General features: G+C 44.9%; 1 protein-coding gene across 1 annotated transcript; it reads right to left on the reverse strand.

The window, feature by feature from the left end:
* Positions 1-864: 864 nt before the first annotated feature.
* Positions 865-17,956, reverse strand: NKRF (NFKB repressing factor). Its single transcript, XM_049644773.1, has 3 exons — positions 17,370-17,956; positions 5,618-5,748; positions 865-4,548 (listed from the first exon to the last, which is right to left on the reverse strand). Exons 1-3 carry the CDS (start codon positions 17,633-17,635, stop codon positions 2,591-2,593), a joined length of 2,355 nt encoding a protein of 784 aa, XP_049500730.1. The 5' UTR covers positions 17,636-17,956; the 3' UTR covers positions 865-2,590.
* Between the last annotated feature and the right edge of the window lie 6,717 nt (positions 17,957-24,673).

A 24,673-nucleotide genomic window follows, 5' to 3' on the forward strand; every position in this document is an offset into this window, starting at 1 on the left:
CAGGGGTTACTCACAGCAAAGTGAATGCATTGTATTCTACTAAAAATAGAATCCCAACAGAACGCATGAAATTCCCATTCATTTTGCAATCAAAGGGGAGGAGAAAAATCTAGAAAGTGAATCTGTGAGACTCAAGGCTATATATAACTGACAGAGTTACTTCCTCAGTATAACGTATTTAAGTAATTCAAATAAAACTTGAAGCGGCTCATGTATGCGTGCTGGTTTTATAGCAAAGGTACTGAGTTAAAAAGGACTGCAATTTTGAAGAAAGGGAAAATACAGGAGCCAACAGAATGGGGACAAAATAGAGCAGCAAGGTTGTCCAACAGCTCATTCTCATTAAACCCATTTCTCAACAGATTTTATTTTCAAACAGAGGTAAGTGACTTCACCCTAATTCCACATCAATAGCAAAGCTAACCTAAGAAGTTAGGAAATCTGAACCCTCAAATCCAGAACCAAATATATACTTGTCCCCCACCCTCCACACACAAATTGTCTACGTGTGCATATATATGTATATGTACACACACACACACACACACACACACACACACACACTTGGCCCAATTATTTGGGAGCCTTAACTGTGACCACATTAATATTCTGTTCCGTTGAACTTCATCTAAGTAAACCAGATTCATAGATAACATTTCCCTACTTCCCACCCCACCCACCCAGCCCCGCCCCCAAAATCATGCTGGGAAGAGGAAAGCAATGTAAAGAGAGAAAGGAGTTCTCTCACACCCCTTGATTCCCCAAAGCCAACTCCTACTCAAGGGAACGAAGGCTGGCTTTTCCAACTCACTAGCTGAACCACAGCTTCTCAAGTCTGGCATGAGCCTTGTGGGGTGGAAAAAAAAAGAAAAAATCCTGTAAAATCCATAAACATGCCGGCTTCTGTTCCCTTTGCTATTGTTAAAATGTGAAGGGCCAAAACAGAACGCACACCTCATTGCTCTTTCTACCAACGTCAGGAAAGGCCACCCACTGTAGGAAGAAAGGGAGTCAGTGAGAAGCAAACATCACACACAGTTAATCACCGTGGGTGACTAAAAGATGGAGATCCAGGTGTAAAAGTGAATCCCTTTATATGTTTAAAATATCGGTTTAACTACCATGGACAGCTTCTTCATGCAAAATAGAGGGGAAAGGAAATTACTGTTTATGGTGGGCCGACTGCATCTCAGATACGGTGCTAAACGTTTTAAGACACTGTGAGCCACCTAACTGCCCTGTCATTTCGTTGGAGTGTTTAACTATCGATATGAATAGTCCTCTCTGAATAGTAATACTGTAAATATTAATACTTGCTCTGAGATACAAAACCCAGATCACGTAAAAGTAAACCAACAGCCTGAGATCTGGTTGCAGCCAGCAGGCTGGGCCATAGGAAAACGTGACGGGTGACTGGCTAGCTGTTCGTATCTGCCAAGTCCTTTTATGTTCATCCACATGCGCTCTGGGGTGGAAATATTTTGTGCAAACACCACTTCCCCCCTCCAAAGATCCAAAGTGCCGCCACTAGGCTGCTGCCCGGAAATAAGCACGCCACCATTTTGATCAACTTTGGCTCCTTTTTATTCAGGAAGCATATGCTAATTCTTTTTATACATTTTTTTTTTTTTTTTACATTCCAGAAATAAGCGAAAATAGCAGTTTTAAATATGTTACAAAGTTGGCTTTTGGGGCTTGGTAAGCTTTTTGAGAGAGGGACCGGCCAACTGACCTTTTCATCAAAGCACCAATGTATCTGCAGTCTTTTACCAAGTTCTACCACGGTTGTGGCCGCCTTGGACGTGCGGTACGTCCAAACCGTGTGAAAAAGCTATAACGGAGAGTTGCTGTGAGTCTCTCTGCAAGGCACCAAGAACAAACAGCTCCAGCTTCCTTTCTTCAGACTGAATCAAAGTTTTTGAAACTTTTCAACTGCTCTCTCAAGTAGTGCTCTCTCAGCATGAAAACTAGAATTGGTTAAAACTCCTATATCACAAGATACAGTAAATCACTTTCAATATTCTGGAAACCACATGGTAGAAGTTATAAATAAAGGAACACTAAAATTACTTTAAGAAAGTTTTACATCATTTAGTCGGTAAGGACATTTACACGTACAGCACAATTTACTGTTAAACATTCTGTAACTGGCTTCACACAAAGATGAAAATAGTAATACAAAACGATCTGACGTTTTCAGTAAGTCTGGAATTAAGACGGTAGTTTTATCGTCGTCGATATCAACTTTACGTATTGTTGCAGATTGCTGTGCTATGCCCTTTCAAATGAGAATTTCTTTCTCGGGGTGAAATTCCATTTGGACGTGTGTTCTTGCTTTGTACAAACTAGTAAAATCTGAGGGACACAGCGATATCAGAGACACAAACGATAACCGCACAGTATCCTCTGCTGAATGAAGCTAATACAAGCGGACCGAATTCTTCGGGTTCCAATACCTAATAAAGCACTATATGAAATGAACAAGGTGAAACATCTTAAGAATGAATATACTCTGCAGTCAGGACATGTAGCATTTCTTTAATTCACAAATCTGCCTCGTCGGGCATTTCCAAAATAAATTAGCAACATCTCAATTTGCTTGAGGCATCACAAGCTCGTAATGCCCCACCTGGCCTTCCTGTTTGAGCTGATCTAGGAGGTCTTCCTTCCGTCTCTTTCTACCTACCACCAGGTACCTGTCGTGGCCTACCCCATGCGACTTACTCTTAAGACCGTACTTCTGGGCAATCTGATGTATTTGCTTCCGCTCATCGTTAGTCAGCTCCGTAGAGAAAGTCAAATCCGTGTGGCTCTCCGAGCGGGCATAGTTTCTGATGATCTGTTCGATATCTCTCTTGGCGATTTTGTTCACCCTCTCTACATCGAGACCAAGCCCTTCTCGCTTATGCTGCTCTTTGACGGAGATGGGCTCCCGAATGCCCTCGCCAGATTTACCTAACCCGCCACCCGTCCAGCCCATCTTTCTCAGCAGCTGATTTCCTATGTTATCTTCCTTGATTTGTTGTTTGTAAGCCTCCTCTGCCGAGCGGCCCTGGATTTCATTTCTTGAAATCACGTCTTCAATAGCTCCTTTCTTCAAGTTGTTAATGACGGTCGGCTGGGTCTTTTTGAGGGTCTTTACAGCTTCTCCGGCAGCTTCGTATTTGACGGTTTTCTTCACCCCAACTGCTTCTGCGATTACTTCGCTCTCCAGGATCACCTTGCACTTCCATCGGAGGCCCGTCATCCTTTCGTACACGTACTCGACCGTCATCCGGTTAAACTGAGCGGTGTCGTTCAGCGTGCACACTGGGTTCGAAGAATTCTCATAAACTACGAGATCCTTTATATCCTTCTTCTTTCCAGATCCCCTGGGTGAAGAACCTGTTTGGCATTGTGAACTTTTGACAGATGGGTAAGTGGGCTGTGTTTTCTGAAGGATTTTCAAAGCCTCATCGGCAGCTGCGTGCTTACTTGTTTTTTTGGTTCCGTAACCTTCAGCTAAACAGTGATCTTGCAAGAACACTCGACAACGCCACGTGCGATTTGGCATCATCTCGTATTTGTATTCAACTGACATTTTGTTGTATGAGGCAGAATTGTTAAGGATGCCAATGGCATCGTTTGCATTTTCCGTAAGGACAAAATTGGTCCAGTGTTTGGCGGAAGCATTAAAAATCGGCTGCCCAGAAGCATCTTTGGCCAGCACCACCAGCTCTTCTGGTGGTTTCAGAGCTGGAGGAAATTCATAGGAAGGCATGCCAATCTGACACACCACAAGGTCCTCCCCGATCGTGTGCTTGAATTTCCGTCGGACAACTCTAACTTCAATACGTTTCTGCAAGAGTTTTACAGCTAGCTCAGTGGCGCGATCCCTGGACCCATTCTTGCTGCCGGCATAACCTGTGGTTAAGTAGATATTTTGGCATCTAACTTCACAAGCATAACCATCTGTTAGAAGTTTTTTATTTTTGGGGATGTCAGCAGGAGGGATTTCTTTTAAAGGAGCGTATATATACTCAGGATTTGTCTTACATGCCTGAATACACCGAGTTAACATATATGTGTAATTAATTTTATCAGATCCAGAAGTCATCTCTGGATTAGAAAGGTTCTTCCAGATAGTCGCTGTTAATTTTTCAATAAAATACTGCTTCTCAGCTACCACTGACTCAGGAAATGTCTGTGACGGTGAAGGCTCAGGAGCTGACTGAGAGTTTGCCTGCTGTGATGTGCTGCTCGGGGCAGGGTTCCCACCGTCAAAATACATGTTGGCTGTTACGGTCTGGTCTTTTGTGAAAATAAATCCCGATGAATCACAATACTGAGAATTCCCATCTTGTATACTGAAAGAGTCTTGAGTATAATCTTGGTAGATGTCTCTCGGCATGCTGGCAAAATGTGTTTGTTCATTTACCTCTTTTGTTTGAGGGCCATAAGGATCTTCCTGTCTTTCGTCTTTTGAACTACTAGCTACAAAATGTACAGGCTCAAAACGAGGTCTCGCATGGAATTTGGAACCGGCTTGCTTTTTAGGAGGATTTTGACCTACAGAATGAGTGAAATTTACAATTCATTAAGGAGGGAATATTTCAAAAGAAGCAAACAGGAAAAGAGTACCAACTGTATTATTTGCAAGTGGCACTGTCGGTACAAGATACTTCCCATCACAAAAACTTCAGGTCATCTAGGCAAAGGGACTCAAGGATCAACGTAGGATTCCAGCATAAGGACGGATGTTCCCTGTCCTAAGTGTAAGGGAAGAACCTTGATAGAAAATATGCCACCGCATCAAGTACGCAGGGCACCACCACACGTGACCGGTGGAAACTTTTGTAGCCAATGAGCTCAAGCACAGGTGAAGTGCACTGGGGAAGAGGTAGTTCCAGTATACTCTCGCACCACCTGTGCTGACAAGCGCCCTTCTGAAAACCTGCAAATGGAACAGATGGCTCTGATGCAAAAGAGATGACGGCCAGTGGCGTTTACACAGCCTCTCTCTTTGGTACCAGGGGTGAGTGACTCTGTGATCGTTCTCTACAGAGCTGTGACTAGAACTCAAAGAATAAGAATTATCAAAAGACCCCAAAGGTTTTCAAGTCAAAATCTTAGTTCCGACCTATTCAGCACAAAAGGGCGGTTTGCTATGTTTCATTTCTAGAACAAACAGGAGCTGGGAACTAATGATTTATGGGGGACATCGAATTTAAAGCTATGGAAGAACTCTGTCGAGGCTATAGCAGACACTAGAGCTTCCTCCCTGTAACACCGTTCAGTAGAAAGCTGGTCCATCTTGGACCCATCCAGGAGGATTTAGTTACTTAGATGTTCTAATGATCAGAGTAATAAGGCTCTTCTATTTGGAGGGAGGTTCCATGGCATGGACTTCAGGGATAGCATTATAGTGTGACCTCAGTATATTCTTAGTTTTCAGTTCTATTTAGCATCCTCGGGAAAAACAACAACAACAAAATACTGTACATAACTAAAAGTTAAAACTCTTTTACGTAAGTCCAATGTTACCCATGTTATTTAAAATCACATACCACGCTCATATCATTCTGAAAAAGCCATGTCGTTTCTTCAAATCCCACCTTCCAGAAACAAGCATACTCACCATCACATGTTGAGAGGTGACGCTTTTGACCTTTGGAAGGTTTGGACAGCATCAGATCATATGAAGGCATCTCCCCAATATCAATACCTTCAGCCATTTGCAGAATTTTTTCCATCAGGCGTGGGCTGTACCTATTTAAATTAATATAATCTATAGTTAAAACAGACAAGAATGTCATTTTGAAAAAAGCTTCTAAATGAGCCAATCTTGTAATTGCTCCCAGAGGACCTTATCAACAGAGCATCTTGGCTATAAAACTGAAGAATCTACTCTAAAACATTTACCTATCAAAGGAGTAATTACGTTATTTCATTAGAAGACACAAAACATAAAATCAAGAAGTTTAAGTGGGGGCGCCTGGGTGGCTCAGTGGGTTAAACGTCTGACTCTTGATTTCGGCTCAGGTCACGATCTCACTTCGTCAAATTCAGGCCCACACTACCAGCGCAGAGCCTACTTGGGATTCTCTCTCTCCTCTCTCTGTTCCCCTCCACCCACTTGCACTCTCTCTCACTCTCAAAATAAATAAATAAACTTTAAAATATTTAGGGGAAGATCTTATCTTTGATTTGCAAGTACTCATATAGACTCATGATTCATTTTTTTCTATCATATATGTATACTATATGTAAATAACCACTTTCTATATTTACAGAAGTACTAAGAGTGTTAAGAGTGGCTGGGTTGTTAACATCCAAACTGTGGTCTCTGCCATTTCCCACAAAAAGGAACCGGGGTCCTTAGAGGAATGGCTGATTCCAAGACTGGAGCAGGAAATGTACAAGATGAACGTGGGAGAGATTACTGTGCTTGGAAACAAGAAAGGTATGAAAGACCTCATGGGTTGTGTCAAATGGACTCAGAAGCCAATCTGAATACACTACTACCGGCAAAGTGAGACAACTTGAGCATCAGTAAGGGAATCAAGTCATTATTCCAAAACAGGTAGTATTAAAGGAAGAAAGCGGGGCGCCTGGGTGGCGCAGTCGGTTAAGCGTCCGACTTCAGCCAGGTCACGATCTCGCGGTCCGTGAGTTCGAGCCCCGCGTCAGGCTCTGGGCTGATGGCTCGGAGCCTGGAGCCTGTTTCCGATTCTGTGTCTCCCTCTCTCTCTGCCCCTCCCCCGTTCATGCTCTGTCTCTCTCTGTCCCAAAAATAAATAAAAAACGTTGAAAAAAATTAAAAAAAAAAATAATAATAAAGGAAGAAAGCAAGCATTTATCTGGAATTTTCCTGTATAAATCGTACCTCTGAGCAACTAAGAAATAATCAGCAACGGCTGCTAAATCTATTAGGTAAAAAGTTGCCGGGGAAGAATCCAAAAAACAACTCCCAGAAACACGCTCAACTAATTGTTGCCAAAGCTGCAAAAGCAACTCAACAGCGGAAGGACAGCATTTTCAACCAAGGGTGCTGGAGTAAGTGGGCATCTCTAGGCGACAAACAGAACCTCAACCTACAGGCCCCTGGCTGGCTCAGTCGGTTAAGCATCCGACTCTGGCTTAGGTCATGACCTCACGGTTCGTGAGTTCGAGCCTCACATCGGGCTGTCAGCCTGTCGGCACAGAGTCCGCTTCAGATCCTCTGTTGCCCTCTCTCCGCCCCTCCCCCCTTGCGCCCGCCCCAAAAATGAGTACATGTTTAAAACAAACCCTTAACCTAAACCTTACTTCTCATCCAAAAATTCATTTGAAATGTACCATGTACTTAAATGTAAAATGTAAAACTACAACACTGATTTAAAAATACAGGAGAAATCTTCAGCATCTAGGGCTGGGCAAACAGTTCTCATACTGGACACCAAAGGTATGACCCATAAAAGGGAAAATTGGTAAGAAGGACTTCATCAAAATTAAAGCCCCTGCGAAGAGGATGAAAAGACAAGCTACAGACTGGGAGAGCTATTTGCAAACCACACACTTGACAAAAAACGAGTATCTAGTACAAACATCTCTCAAAATGCAACCGTAAAAAATATGTATTTACAAATGAACAAAAAGACGTGAACAGCATTTAACCAAGAGGACAGGCGCACTGCAAATAAGCACACAAAAAGACGGTCAACACCATTAATCATCAGAGAACATGTAATTGAAAACCACAACGGGGTATCACAACACACCCTCAGAATGGCTAAGTGAAAAACAGCGACAACATCAAACGCTGACAAGGACACAGAGAATGCGGATCATTCATACGCTGCCGCTAGGAGTGTAAACTGGAATGGCCATTCTAGAAAACAACTTGGAAGTTTCTTACAAAATTAAACACACAATTACCACAGGACCTAGAAACTGCACTTTTTTCGGGCCGTTTATCTCAGAGAAATCAAATCTCATGTTCACACAAAAACGTGTACGTGAATGTTTACAGCAGCTTTATTTGTAACAGCCAAAACCTGCAGTCAGCCCAAAAGTCCTTCAACAGGTGAGTGGTTAAGCTCTGGTACATACGCACCTCGGAACGCTACTCAGCAATAAAAAGGAACAAACAGATACACACGATATTGCACAGGAGGGGCAAGGAAAGGGATGTGCTTATAAAAGGGTCAGGAGAGGGATCCTTGTGGCACCCGAACTGTTCAGTATCTTGACTATGGTAGTGGCTACACAAACCTACACATGTAATAAACTGTACTCAACTAAGTAAGTTGAGTACACACACGAGTACGAGTAAAACTGGGGGGATCTGAATAAAATCAGTGGATTGTGAACAAAGGCATTATCCTGATTGTGATATTACACAATAATTTTGCAAAATGTTATCATTGGGGAAACTGATTAAAGAACGCAGGGCATCTCTGTAGTATTTCTTACAACTGCATGTGAATCTACAATGACCTCAATGAAAATTTCAATTCAAAAAAGTTGATGGGAACTTTATAATCTTAGTATCACAAAAAATGAGACAAGTAGACATGTGTCCCCTTACGTGATGACAGGAATTTCAAAGCACTATCTATAAAGTATTCTGGCCCTCTAAATAATCGAACTCAAACCTAATCAAGCCCCTAATTCCCAGGAATATGTTAAACATCACCACAAGAACATAGCCAGCCAAATCCAGAACGAAGGAAACACTATGTGACAATCCAATTTCTTCATCAAATAGCGTGAAAATAAAAAGGACAGGGGAATGGGTTTACAGGTTAAAGCAGACAGATCAACCAAATACAACGTATGGACCTGGTCTGGACCATGAATCAAACAAACCAACTGTAAAACACATTTTGAGGGACACCTGGCTGGCTCAGTCGGTACAGCATGCAACTCTTGATCACCGGGTTGTGAGTTCGAGCCTCACGTTGGGTGTAGAGATTACTTAAAATCCTAAAAGAAATACATTTTGAGACAAATGGAGAAGACTGAACATGGACATTGGATGATTCTAAGAAATTATTGCTCATTTTGTTGAGTGTAAATAATGGCGTTATAACTCTATTTTTAAAAATTCTTGGGGTGCCTGGGTGGCTCAGTTGGTTAAGTATCTCACTCAATTTCGGTTCAGATCATGATCTCACAGTTCATGCGTTCAAGCCCTGCATCGGGCTCTGTGCTGACAGTGTGGAGCCTGCTTGGGATTCTCTCTCTCCCTCTCTCTCTGCCCCTTCCCTGCTCTCTCTCCGTCACTCACTCAAACATATAAACTTAAAAAACATAAATTAAAAAAATTATCTGGTACAGATACATACTGAAGTATTTGGAAAGTTTATTTAGTTAGAGAGAGAGAGAGAGAAGAGAGAGTGCAAGGTGGGGGCAGAGAGGGAGAGAGAGAATTGAGAGTCTGATGCTCAACTGACTGAGCCATCCAGGTACCCCAAGATTTTAATATACTCCAGACTATCTCCCACAAGGAACGGGGGGCATAATAGATGAAAGGAGAAGGACAGCATGACAGACAGTTGATATTTCCGAAGTCAGGTGATGGGCACGTGGAGGTCCATTAAGGTCTTTTACTTTTGTGTGTTACTTTAATTTTTTTAATGTGTATTTTTGTGAGAGAGAGAGAGAGAGAGAGAGAGAGAGAGACAGCACGAGGAGTCAGGGAGGGGCAGAGAGAGAGAGGGAGACACAGAATCCGAAGCAGGCTCCAGGCTCTGAGCTGTCAGCACAGAGCCCAATGCGGGGCTTGAACTCAGGAACCGTGAGATCATGACCTGAGCTGAAGATGGACGCTTAACCGACTGAGCCACCCAGGCACCCCAAAACGATTTTTAAAAGGGCTCCTTATAAAGTAGATTGGCTGCTTGACAGACTATCATATAACTGCAGAGAAACAAACATACGGGCTCAAGTGAAGTTTTTGTTATCATGGGGACCTACTCACCCTTCCTACCTTGAGAGCCTTTCCTGGCCAATGACCAAAAGAGAGACTCTGGGTGCCATTTGGGAAGAAAGTTCTGAATACGAGTAACTATCACCCCTTTACATGAATAGGTTCTGAACTTGAAGGAGGGTAACGTTTCCCACTTTTGGCACAGCTGGTTCCACACCCATCGGACAGCTTTCCTCGCAAAGCGGAGCATCGAGACGCGGCAGCCTTCACAGACAGATTACCACAAGCCAGCTCAGTCGTAACCTGCACTCTCCACCGATAATTGCTACTGCTGCTGCTACCGGTATTGAAGTGCCAAGAGCAACCTTGTGTTCACTTACTCTTATCGAAACAGCAGAAAGTAGAGCCTCAAACGCTGTACTTTCTATGTATCACTTCCATCCATATTTGGGAGTTCAATTTCCAAGGTAGAGGATGAACACAAATGACTGTGAAAATGAAAGTCTATAAATCTTAAACCTGAAATGCCACTTTTGCTACCTGAATTGGTACTATACTCAAGCCACTCACCTTGAGTTCCAGGCATACCCTCCAGACCTTCAATTCCAACCTGATTCCAAATATGCTGTACAGCTGTAAATGGCATGCATCCGGTGCTCATTCCATTCACTTTTGTCTCGGGTTTCTTCCAACAGTAGTAATAATTATACCTACTTGCTGTTCCCTGTTCATTACATCTGCCACAAAATTCAACATCACCCATGGGCTATAAAAATAAACCTTTGCATAGGTTATGAACACAGACAGCTTAGTATTAGTTATAACACTGAGGAAACCCAACCAGCTCAAATAATAATGGGAAAGACTGTATAGTCCCTAACTCTCAACATTTCAGAGAACAATGCAAATATTAACCTAGAGTCTTTAACAAGACCCTTAGGATTGCATTCCCATAAAATACTTCTTACTTTGTTTAAGTTTATCTTATTTGAGAGAGAGAACAAGAACGAGTAGGGGAGGGGTAGAGGGAAAGGGAGAGAGAGAATCCCAAGCAGGCTCTGCCCTGTCAGTGCACAGCCTGACGGAGGGCTCAATCCCACAAACCGTGAGATCAAGACCTGAGCTGAAATCAAAAGTCTGATGCTTAACCAACTGAGCCACCCAGGAGCCCCTATTATTTTTATTTGAGAGAGAGAGAAAGCGAGCACGAGTGCGTGAGCAGGGGTGAACCTTTTTTTTTAACGTTATTTTTGAGGGAGAGACCTAGCAAGCATGAGTGGGGGAGAGACAGAGAGACAAGGAGAGAGAATCCCAAGCAGGCTGTCAGCGCAGAGCCTGATGTGGGGCTCAAACTCACAAACCATGAGATCATGACCTGAACCGAAATCAGACGCTGAACTGAGCCACCCAGGCACCCCAAGAATCTTAAAAAAAATTTTTTTTAATGTTTATTTATTTTTGAGAAAAAGAGAGAGCATGCATGCAAGCAGGGGAGGGGCAGAGAGCCCAATGTGGGGCTCAAATTCAGGAACCATGAGATCATGACCTGAGCTGCAGTTGGATGCTTAACCGACTGAGCCACCCAGGCACAGAGACAGGAAAGGAGAGAGAGGATATCTTTGTTTTTGTTTTTGTTTTTTTAAGAGAGGGAGAGGGAGACACAGAATCCAAAAGCAAGCTCCAGGCTCCAAGCTGTCAGCAGAGCCTGACACACGGCTCGAACCCATGAATCATGAGATCATGACCTGAGCTGAAGTCAGATGCTTAACTGATTGAGCCATCCAGGTGCCCCAGAGAGAGAGAGAATCTTAAGCAGGCTCCATGCTCAGCATGGAGACGAATGCAAGGCTTGATCCCATGACCCCGGGATCATGACCTAAGCCGATATCAAGAGTTGGACTCTCAATCAACTGAACCACCTAGGCACCCCTGGTTCCACAAACTGAATTTTTTTTTTTTATAATTTTTTTTTAACGTTTTATTTATTTTTGAGACAGAGAGAGACAGAGCATGAATGGGGGAGGGGCAGAGAGAGAGAGGGAGACACAGAATCGGAAGCAGGCTCCAGGCTCCGAGCCATCAGCCCAGAGCCCGATGCGGGGCTCGAACTCACGGACTGTGAGATCATGACCTGAGCTGAAGTCGGCCGCTTAACCGACTGAGCCACCCAGGCGCCCCCTGAATTTTTTTTTTAATGTTTATTTAATTTTTGAAGGGGAGAGACAGTGTGTGAGTGGGGGAGGGGCAGAACAAGACGGAGACACAGAATCCGGAGCAGGCTCCAGGCTCTGAGCTGTCAGCACAGAGCCTGACATGGGGCTCGAACTCACGGACCGAGAGATCATGATCTGAGCCGAAGTCGGACGCTCAACCGACGAAGCCATTCAGGTGCCCCTGGTTCCACAAATTGTAAATAAGCCAAGCCAGTAAAGCTTTCATTACTGTTTTCCATTATATTTTTTCTGTAGGTATGTGTGTATATATATATATATATATTTTTTTTTTTTTTAAATATTTTACTTATAAGAGAGAGAGAGAAAGCAGAAGAGGGGTAGGGGGTGGACAGAGGATCTGAAGCAGGCTCTGTACTGATAGCAGAGAGCCCAATGCAGGCGCTCAAACTCACCAACTGTGAGATTCTGACCTGAGCTGAAGTTGGATGTTTAACCAACTGAGCCACCCAGGCACCTCTGTAGATTTAAGTAACACCTTTACTCCAGAAATTTTAGAGAACCTACCAAGCAAAGCACCTGCAAATTCAACCACTGATAACTTCATTAACATTTTGGAGTTTACTTTTCATTCCTTTTTTTATGCTTTCCATACCACCCCCCCCAAAATTCCTATCAGATCATCTATATGCAATCTGGTGGGGTGACGGCGTTGTTCTTAACTTACAATAAGTTTTTTCCTACGTCATTACCACAGGAGTTTTAATGGCTACACAATATTCTCTTACGGAGAGACCATGATGTAAATAAAGGTCATTAAGGCAAATCTAATCAAGTGATTTTAAGATGCATGCGTATTTATGTCTATTAATTTACCCACTTGATCATAAATGCTTAAAAAACAAAACCAAACAGGGGTGCCTGGGTGGCGCAGTCGGTTAAGCATCCGACTTCAGCCAGGTCACGATCTCGCGGTCCGTGAGTTCGAGCCCCGCGTCAGGCTCTGGGCTGATGGCTCGGAGCCTGGAGCCTGTTTCCGATTCTGTGTCTCCCTCTCTCTCTGCCCCTCCCCCGTTCATGCTCTGTCTCTCTCTGTCCCAAAAATAAATAAAAAACGTTGAAAAAAAAATTAAAAACAAACAAACAAACAACCTCAGCAGGTTTTTAGAGTTTTCAAAGACTATTATGTACGAAGCTTTTGGAAATCAGGACATTATTCAAGTCCCCTCATGCCTGGCATACATAAAGAGGATTTATAACAGACAAAAACATTTCACCTTATGAATCTTACATTCTTTTTATTTATTTATTTTGAGAGAGAGAGAGAGAGAGAGAGAGAGAGAGAGAGCGAGCATACAAGCAAGCAGGGGTGGGGCAGAGAGAGAGGGAGACAGAGAATCCCAAGCAGGCTCCATGCTGTCAGCACAAAGCCTGATACGGGGCTTGAACTCACAAACCATGAGATCATGACCTGAGCCAAAATCAACAGTTGGACACTTACCCAACTGAGACACCTAGGCAGGTGCCCCATGAATTTTACATTTGTGAAAAAAAGATAGGTGCATACTTAAGATCTACAGTGGCACTTGAAATTTAACAAACATTCAGCAATGCTTCCAAGGTTTTATTTATTTATATTTTAATGTTTATTTTTGAGAGTGAGTGGGGGAGGGGCAGAGAGGGAGGGAGACAGAGAATCCCAAGCAGGCTCCACACTGTCAGCACAGCACCCAACACAGGGCTTGAACTCACGAACCATGAGATCATGACCTGAGCCGAAATCAAGAGTCTGGCACTTAACTGACTGGGCCATCCAGGTGCCTCAATGCTTCCAAAATTGAAAAAAAATTATTAAATTGCTCTACTAGGTTCAAAAACAAAAAAAAGCTGAGGTTTCAAAACTAAGCAAAGATCAGAATTCCCAAGTATAAAATTATTTATTCAAAACTATTAATAAGACTCCTAACATCGTAAGTGAATAACACACAACCAGATTATTGATCAATCTTTTGAAAGCTCCCACTCCCACTTCTTTAGCTGGTGGCTGATGCATGCTACCGACGTGCAAAGTTATTTTCACAACGTGAACGCAACTGGCCACCTACCTTCCAGAAATCAGTCTCTTATCAACAAGGAAGAGACAAATAATCAAGGTGGCACACCTGGTTTCATCTTAAGATATATTTTTTCCTATTAACATCTCATCAAAGATCAATAGGCCAGGATTCTTCTTCTGATCCTATCGATGAAGAACGATTGGAAAAGAGAATGCTCCACTTAACCAAACATTCTGCTTTATTAAATATGGTTGTTGCATTATCTACAGTTTTTAAGTAAAACACTGCACGGTTCCCTAGGCATTCATACAAACAATTATATAAGTGCTGTACGTGCAGTTGATTAGAAGACTGTGCTAACTTTTCTTTAGCCACAGGACATATCTTAGAAATTGCTTGCAGAAACAAATCTTGAGAGGTTGTTTACTTTTATGAAACAGACAAATAAGAGTGAAGAGAAATAATTTCAGCTATTTGAGCTTCCTGGCTGCCCGGAAAATGATGAAAAAGCTGACTGGAAAACATTGCTTATCCTATAAAGCAGTGGTTCTCATAGTGTGGACTGGTGCCACCTATAAAGCAGTTGTTAGAAATGCTAATCTGGGGGTCCTGCCCCATACCTCCTGAATCAGAAACTCTGGGGGTGGGGCCCAGCAATCTGTGTTTTAACAAGCCTGACAGGTGATTCTGAGGCTTAAGTTTGAGAACCACTGTTACAAGATACTCAAGCTTGTTGTGGGGAAAATCACTACTATTACCAAAAGGAATGAAACATGGTTTGCCTCCCTGATCATGTGGGAGCTCCTCCTGGCTGGGTCTTATGATCAAGAAGTTTTCAAAACTATCCTTGACCTAGGAGGAGTTATTTCAGCCCCAACTAAAACAGAACACAGAAAGTCCTCCAGTGGGGGAATAAAAGTGCTATTATTTGCAACCTGTTCTAAAAGTCAAAGGACGAACTTTGAACAACAACAAATTAACAATTTAAATTTAGAACGGGCTGTTTCACCATGTATTCTGCAGTTCCTTCGACAAAGCAGTCTTCTCTCATGGAAGAGACCAGAAAATGAGCTCTGCCAACATCAACCTTAACAAGTACTGGAATATAGATTTTACCCACCTGAAGATCACAGCTAACATAAAGCCTGACTCAAGTGGAAAACGGCACTTGGTCCCTAGCTTCCAAGATTCTTTCTTGCCTTTGCCCTTTCTCCTGTATCTATGTGATCAGATATAATGCGAACATTATTCTTCAGTTAAGCTATTTGATAATGTTATGGCAATTCTTGTATGGATGGAACTGACTTAACTAAAATGTGACACGATGAAGAATGATGTCACACACACAAAATGTCCTGAATGCTTGAGCTTTTAACACCAACTACCACTGGCCTGTTTTGTGTTAATGCCCTAGTTACATAAAGGGCTGTTGTTCTTGGAACGAAATCCTGAGATATAATAATGATGTGACTTGTGTCAGTTACTTGCTCTCACTCCTGGTCCATCCTTCCCAAATATGGCAGCTGTGTCTCAGTGGAAAGAGCATCAGAAGACCTGGGTACTGGCCCCAACTGCGGGACCTTGGAAAAGTCTCTTAACTTCTTGGCCTCCATTGATTTAGCTGTAAAAATGAGACACCACCTAATTCCCAAGGCTGTTGTAGTAAATGAGAGACATAAATAATGAATACATTTTGTACAGTATAAAGCTATATTCATCTGTTCACTCCACACATATACTGAGTGGCTATTACGCAGAAGACACTCTTCTGGGCACTGAGGATAAAGGTGTGAACAAGAAAGGAAAGACCTCTTCCCCAAAGGAGCTCACATTCTAGAGAGAAGGTAAGATTTATTATTAACACAAAGGATAGCTGTTCGCCCCCATGTACATTTTTTCTTCAGGATTCAGATTTCCTGGGACTTTCTATGATATCAAGGAGATCTATAATTACAGGATAAAAGTACATTTTCAACTGCAAACAGTAATATTGTTAAGTGAAGGTCAATTAGATTTATCTAAATTAATAACTGAGGCTTCCCCAGTTGTAACCAGTTCCTCCAGTGAAATCATTGTCTCTGGAGGCAGAAATTATACTAACCTAGAGAAGATAGGAAAAAAATAGTGATCGAAAAAAATAGTGAGCAAAACAAAGTATATATTGGATACTACGTTCAACAATTAAGGGTAGATGTGGACAATCCTATTTTTCTGTATCTGTTATGGTCATTCCTAGAACTGAATTGGCTGAATTTGATCTGATCATTTTCCACAATTTCTCATCCTAATAAAAAATTCACCGTAAGCCCTAAGTGTCAAAAAAAAAAAAAAAAAAAGCCTCTCAAGTCTACCAAAGGAATGATTAGTTTGGGGGGTTCCGAAGGACACAGGTCCAAGAAGTCTTGTTTTGTTTTGTTTTGTTTTAATGCGTTGGAACCATACTGCAGTCTCCATTGAATGCAAAGAGCTTTCAAAGAGGCCTGTTCAGAACATGCACCAGGTTCTAGGAAAGGGACACGGACACAGACACAGACACACACGCGCACACACACACACACACCCACACCCCTAAAACCTCACCCACAGGCCAAATGTTAATCCTTCTGATCACATGTAAGGTGAAAGGAGAGCAATCCATTTTTAGAATAGATATACCCATCTCTTTGTTTGCGTCCAGGCACATTATGCGCAAATCTACACGCAAGGCGGACCCTGCAGCTAAGAGACCTCATACAAACCGCCTCCCCAGCAGAACACAGTAAAACCCCGCCTGGGGGCTGGTGTTGTTTTATTTAATGGGGCTGGAAAGAGGGAGTGGTCAGGAGGAGACTAGCAGGGATCCCTCCCCTCCCCCCCGCCCAGCAGACCCTCGAAGCCCCGACTGTCGAATATCTCTGCGGCTACCGCATCCCTGGAAGGTCCTACGCAGGTCCGAGATTCTGCTGTTCGTCATTTCCCACGCCCTCCCAAACCACCACCACAATGACCACCTCTCATCAGTCGTCTTCCAGGTGCTGCTTTATTTCCATCCCTGGTCCTGGAGGAGCTGCTCCCGCGATTCCCGCACCCTCTACCACCTCGCGCGGCCAACCCCCCAGACCAATACCGAACCCTGGGGAGTCCTCCAGCACCTCCCAATCTCCATCCAGCCTCTAAGTCCTCATCCGTATCCTGCCCCCGTCTCTATCCCGATCCCCATCACCGGGCCCCCTGCCCCGGTCCGTAACCCGACCCTCACACCTTCCTCACCTGCAGCCCAAGAAAACGTGGTTGGTCCAGGCGGCGGAGAGCGCGAGGAGCTGGTCCAGGGCAGCCCCGGGATAGCTGTGCAGGTGCCGACAGATGAAGCTGCGCCGCAGAGCCCACTGCCAGTCACTTTCGTGGCTATAGCGCCACTGCTCCAGCACTGGCTCGGGCGGGGGCGGCGGGAGGGGCGGCAGCGGCGGCGGCGGGAGGGGGGGCAGCGGCGGCGGCGACAGGAAGTCGCCCCCCAACAGCAGACGTCCGCCAGCCATCTTCTCCGCCCCCAAGCAGGGACCCCGGGGATGAAGCCGGCTACCCACCAGGAGCGAGCGGGAACGGGGGGGGGGGGGGGGCGGGGGGAGGGGCCGGGTGAGGAGGGGGTGCGCCGAGGCGCGAAGACCAACTCTCAGGGGACTGGAGTGTGTGCGTGGGGGGCGACCGTTAAAAAGGAAACGGCGAGCACGCGCTCACGTTCCGACGCCGGGGCGCACGCCCGCGGCACTCCTCCAACTCTCGGAGGCGCAGGACGGCGCCCGCCGCAGTCACACGCGCACCGGGGAGACCAGGCCAGGCCCGGTGCTCCGCACCTCCAGCGACCCGCAGACCCACACACTGCGCGGCGACCGGGGTAGACACCAGCACGCTCTACTCCCCCTCCTCTGGGTTCTAGCCTACCTACCCGCGTGCCGCCCCGAGGTTGTGAGGCCAGTACGCGTGCGCCGCGGCTGTTCCCTAACTTCGAAATCCCGTCGCCGAATCTCGCGCGACGTACATTTTTTTTTTTTTCCTCCTATGACGACTACGGGCCTTTGACGCACTACGGAGACGAGCGGGGGGCGGGCATTTCGGGAAGGGAATTTTGGAAGGTTCTCCGACGTTCGGGAACTTGAGTCCGTAAAATCCCTGGAAGGCGCCGGCTGACGATTGCTGGCACGACGGCTCGGCCGACGCTTTGGCCTGGGTTTCCGAGCGGGTGCGACAGTGGGACCGTGCCCTTTGGGGAGGGACTTAGGTTTGGATTTCACACTTAAAAAAAAAAAAAAAAAAAAGTCAGCTCGCCCAGGCGCCTTTTCTTCAGAGGCTAGCTTGAAAACCTCTGCCCCGTGCGTCATTAGCTTTGTATTTTATTGTGAAAACGTAGGGGAAAGGTCACGCTTGCAAAGAAAATTATCCACAGCGCCGCGTCTCAAGCCGGCCACTTGTATCGTCCGTACGCCATTCCAATTGCGGACAAATGGAGACACCATGTTGACACGGTGCTGACCGCAGTTGCAAGCAACTCCGTATACCATGTACCGATTTAAAACGCGCAACATAGTGCATTCCAAAAGGGGCCGAAAGAAGAGGGGGGGGGAAAGCTGCACAGTAGCAAATGGCTGAATCACTCTGGAGTGAAATGTGTCACTCTACCTGTGGAGCTTCTTCCCTCAGTGTCTGCCGCCAACCGGCGCTATTCAAGTAATCAAGGAGTGTCTCTCAGCGGGAATTTACACAGCACCTAATGTATGCTCAATATAATGGAAATACAAAGGAAAAAGGAACAGGGGTGTTTCTGTTATCCTAGAACTGATTACAGTCTTGGTGGGGGGGAAATAGTCCTGTGGAAAACTCAACGTCCCGCTGGCAGGACCATTGGATGAGGTGACTTTGACCCATTGCCCTCTTTAAGTCTTTAAATGACATACTTAAAAAATATGTTTATCTAGGGGCGTCTGGTTGGCTCAGTGGGGTAAGCATCTGACTTCGACTCAAGTCATGATCTTGTGGTTTGTGAGTTCGAGCCCCGCGTGGGGCTCTGTGCTGACAGTTCAGAGCCTGAAGCCTGCTTCGGATTCTATGTCTCTCTCTCTCTCTCTCTGCCCCTTCCCCACTGGTGCTCTCTCGCGCGCTCAAAATATTATTTATCTTTGAGCGAGACAGAGAGCGAGAGAGCATGAGCAGGCAGGTCAGAGAGAAGAGAGAAAGAGGATCCCAAGCAAAGAGAGATCCGGAGAGAGAATGCCAAATAGTGTAGATCCTGATGCGGGGCTGGAACCCACCAACCGTGAAATCACGACCTGAGCCGAATCAAAAGTGGGCACTTAACCGACTGAGCCACCCAGGCGCCCCTAAATTGTATATATTTTTAGATGACATATTTCTCATTGCGTGACACATCTTATGTGTAGGGGTGTATGGACTAAGAAGATATAGCACTTTTTACAGTTTCATAATGATTTATTTCCACGTCTGTCCCATTACACAGAGTGCATTTGGTTTCTTAATGGTAAGCATTCAGATTTATCGACGTCATGGTGGTCTTCAAGTCAGAGAACAGGATACTAGGAAGGAAGCTTAGAGCTCATACATTCAAGTCACCCTTGTATGAGTCACAAAAATAAGGCCCGAGAGGTAAAGTGACTTGCTGAAGGGTGTAGACTGTTCCCGGCCAAGCTGAGATCAGAATCTCGGTCACCTGACTCCTTAGCCAGTGCTCCCCCAGTCATTTGCACTGCCCTGAGTTTGTTTTGCTTTGTTTTTTTCTTCTTCCTCACAGAATGTATCACCTTTTGAAATTCATTTTGTACAGGTTGGCTATTCCTGCCCTGCCCCAACAATGGCAGCTCCATGAAAACAAGGAACTCATCCATTTCGGTTTAGCACCACCAACACCTGGCTCCTGTAGACGCTCCATAGGTACTTGTTGAATTAAATGAATTGCTGAATGAATGAAGGCTCTTCCCATTGTCCCAATCTCGTGAAATTCATTTTCTTGGAGCTTACATTTTAAGCCGATTTATTATTTCACAGCTGGGTTAGTTTCAGCCTAAACTGCCAACTTTTATCACAATCAGCATTGTATTCAATACACATCTCTCCTAGAAAGAGATTTGAAAAAAATAAAAACTCCTTCCTCTCAGCTTGGATTAAAGCTTTCCCACCATATAGCAACAAATAATTGCAGTCTGAGTTTTGAACTTGGGTTATAAAATGAAAGGCTGGGGCACCTGGGTGGCTCAGTTGGCTAAGTGTTGGACTTCAGCTCAGGTCACAATCTTGCCTTTCGTGAGTTTGAGCCCTGCATCGGGCTCTGCACTGCAGAGCCTGCTTGGGATTCTCTCTCCCTCTCTCTCTGTCCTTCCCCCGCTTTCTCTGTCTCAAAATAAATAAACTTATGGGGCGCCTGGGTGGCGCAGTCGGTTAAGCGTCCGACTTCAGCCAGGTCACGATCTCACGGTCCGTGAGTTCCAGCCCCGCGTCAGGCTCTGGGCTGATGGCTCGGAGCCTGGAGCCTGTTTCCGATTCTGTGTCTCCCTCTCTCTCTGCCCCTCCCCCGTTCATGCTATGTCTCTCTCTGTCCCAAAAATAAATTAAAAAACGTTGAAAAAAAATTTTTAATAAAAAAAAAAATAAAAAAAATAAAAAAATAAATAAACTTACAAAAAAAATGAAAGGCAATGAAACTGATGTTAGGGGCCATTTCCCCTGGGACCACCATAACTGGATTCCATTTGTAATTCCCACTATGGAAAAAAACACTTCCATCCTCTAGAAAACGAAACAAAAACTTGCATGATATTCCATGACCTTCTTTCCCTGGTAATCCTTCTGATCAAAAAATCCTTCAGCCAACCTGCCTTCAGCCCAGTGAGTAAGAGCTGAAACCTCTAAGCAGAATTATCTGAACAATGGTTGAAGGGAGGTGTGGGAGGGAGCAATGAGAAAGTCAGCCGTCACAATCTTTTAAAACAATTTTTTTAATGTTTTATTTATTTTTGAGAGAGAGACACAGAGACAGAGTATGAGCAGGGGATGGGCAGAGAGAGAGGGAGACACAGAATCCGAAGCAGGCTCCAGGCTCTGAGCTGGCAGCACAGAGCCTGACGCGGGGCTCAAACCCATGAACCACTGGATCATGACCTGAGCCGAAGTCAGATGCTTACCGACTGAGCCACCGAGGTGCCCCAAGGCAGCCATCACAATCCTAAAATGATCCAGAAACTTGGTGTAATCATCCATCGTCCTCTCCTCCATCATCTTTCTCTGCTCTAACACAGGCCCTTGCCACTGTCTTTACACTACACACACACACACACACACACACACACTCTGACAGCTCTGAGCTGTCCTTTCCCTGCCCTTTCCTGTGGGGGAGTCAGTGAGGGATGAAAAGAGGGAAACCTGGAGCCTGGCCCTACCCCACCCCCATAAACGACCCCAGAAATTAGATCACCGAAAATTCTTGACCACAGTAGTCTGCACTACAATATCCTCTTGCGGAATGTTTCCTAGTGGATCAAAAGCAATAGCTGAGTGCTCCCACTGATCAACTCTTGGTAATTTGAGCATCAAAATTATTAAGGACAGCAACGAACTATTGAAAAAATAGGAAGCCTTAAGTCCACAGCGATACGAAGTAGATAAAGAAGTAACGTGGGAGAAGGGAATGCCCTCACTTACTATGTGCTGACCAGTAAAGATGAAGGGAGTGCTCGAGTTGGAAAATCGTCATTTTGCAGATTGGTTCAGGCAAGAATTATCAATAGATGCTAAATCTAGGGGGGGAATTTTTGAGGAGCAGTAGGATATGTGCATGAACTTATGGTTTCCCCCCACCGATTATTAGTAGCAAAGAAGGGGGGAAAAGCCCCAGTAATTATATAGTGGAGAAAGTGGGCAACACCTTGACCTAAAATGAAAATAATCTATTTTTTTAAGATTTTGTCTCATTTAAAGTTTATTTTGAGAGAGAGAGAGAGAGAGAGAGCAAGCAGGAAAGGGGCAGAGAAAGGGAGAGACAGAATCCCAAGCAGGCTCTGTGCTAACAGCCTGATTGCGGGGCTTGAATTCACAAACCATCAGATCACGACATGAGCCGAAACCAAGAGTCAGACACTTAACTGACTGAGCCACCCAGGTGCCTCAAGTATGTGGATATACTTTATAGTATTCTCATAATTTAATTCCAAAATTAAATGTTTGAAAAGTGAAATAACTCCCTACCTTGCTGAAAAAATCTCAATCTAGCTACCTCTTAATTACTTTTTATTGTGTGTCCAACTTTACTGGGCTCTCTGAAGCGCTATAAATGATGTTCCTACCCTTAGGAAGCTTAACATCTCTTGGGGAGGGATGTCTCTGAAGCAGGAGGCAGCAAAGATAAGAGTTCAACTAGCAAGTTTGAAAATGGAGAAGAGATCAGGATACGTGGATGGGGTCAAGAAGGACGTCGAGGAGAAGGTAGGGCCTGAGCCTCGAAAGCAGGATCTAAATCAGTAGAGGATATTTTAGACAAAGTCGCCAAATAGTTTCTGTAACTCCAGGAGAGGCCTGTGCAGACTGAGGGACTAGAACGAAGACTGGGTATCAGGAAGGATCGAAGCATCTGGTTGAGTAGATGAGATGCGGCTAGCCTGTAAGTTCCTCAAAAGCAGAATCTAACTGGACCTCATGCAAAAGTATCCCCCATAGCATAGGGCACTGGGCCGCACCCACAGAAGGTGTTCAGTATATCCTTATTGTTAGATTGAGCACAAGTAGGTTAAGCCCAAACCCAAAATAAGGAGTTTGGCCCCAAGTCTATACATAACAGATAGACATATACTTTTTTACAGGTGTTGAGCCCAGGGCAGGGACTTTCTAAAGCCCAAGCCAAACAAGCTAGGAGGTGGGGCAGGATCTGGAGAGACACCAGTGTAAGGTAGGACCAGGCAGCAAAACCACTGTGAGGTACCACTGTTCTGATACAGAACTCTTTCAAGGGGTACCCATATTTGAAAAGAGTGGCTTTGCAAGAAAGCTGTGCTTGTAGCAAAGAGAGGAGTCTCCCTAAGTGGGGGCATTTCAGATAGCAGAGGGTACTGCTTAATCTCAGGGCTTACAACTGGAGCCCTGGTTGCTAGGTCTTTGTTGAGGGTTCTAGGGGCCCAGCTCTCTCCCTAGAAGCAGTTGGCTTTGTCACCTGCTCAGCAGTGCCCCAGGAGCACGCCCTCATGGCCACAGCAGGCCCCTGGCCCCACCGATGCTCCAGCAAAACTGTATGCACATTTTAGTTAAACCCATCCCCCACGCCCCCCCCCCACTACCTTGCATTAAGTGTTCAGCCGTTTGTCTTTATTTCTGATTTCTTTCGACTGGCCAGTTACTTCTAATACCCTTGGGTTCGTTGATGCATCACTAAGCACTAAAATGCATTAGAGGTGGGGTCGGCAAACTACAGCTCACAGGCCCAAACCGGTCCCACCGCCTGCATTTGAAAGGCCCTCATGCTAAGAATGGTTTTTACATTTTTGGATGGTTGGACAAAATCAACAGCAATAATTCAGGACATGGGAAAATGAAATTCGCGCGTGAATTTTATTTTTATTTTTTTAAATGTTTCTTTATTTTTGAGAGAGAGACAGAGACAGAGTACGAGCTGGGAAGGGGCAGAGAGAGAGAGGGAGACACAGAATCTGAAGCAGGCTCCAGGCTCAGCACAGAGCCTGACGCAGGGCTCGAACTCACAGACCGCAAAATCATGACCTGAGCCAAAGTCAGACGCTCAACCAACTGTGCCACCCAGGCGCCCCTCACGCTTGAATTTTAAATTTCAGTATCTATAAGTAAAGTTTTATTGGCACCCAGCCTATGCTCAGTCCTTTTACATAGTTATCTATGGCTGCTTTTGTGTTTGTGCTATAGTAACAGTTGAACAGGTTGCAGAGGCCACATTGCCTGCAAAGCCTAAAATAACTTACCAGCTGGTCCTTTATAGAAAAAGTTTGCTGACCCCTGGCTTACAACAATGGTTCTCAATATGGGACGATTTGGCCCCCCAGGAGGCATTTGGCAACGTCAGGAGGCATTTTTGGTTATCACAACTTGGGGGGAGAGGTGGGTGCTACTGACTTCTAGTAGGTAGGGACGCTGCTGAACAGGCTACAATGCACAGGGCAGCCCCTAGACACCGAAGTCTCTGGCCTCAAAAGTCAATGGTGCTGAGGTTGAGAAACCCTAGATTAGAGGAACCTAAAGTACTCCAAGTAAAGGGAAAACTCCATCCTTAATAAGGGCTGTGGCTTATGGAACAACCAGGTCGTTAAGTTACATTAGCTCACGTAGCTTTCACAATCACTCTGCAAGGGAATTACTTATATTCTCCTTTTACAGAGAAGTTTTTAACCCAACTTGCCCCGGAGCACACACGGATAGCAAGGGTGCTTGGCTCCAGAGCCTGTATTTTTCCACACCTAAGTGCCCGCCCCGGCTCAGTGACGTCATAAGCGAGTGTTTCTCTCTCTCTCTCTCTCTCTCTCTCTCTCTCTCTCTCTCTCTCTCTCTCTCTCTCT

Source organism: Panthera uncia, chromosome X (genome assembly GCF_023721935.1).
Source record: "Panthera uncia isolate 11264 chromosome X, Puncia_PCG_1.0, whole genome shotgun sequence".
Classification (NCBI taxonomy): Eukaryota; Metazoa; Chordata; class Mammalia; order Carnivora; family Felidae; genus Panthera; species Panthera uncia.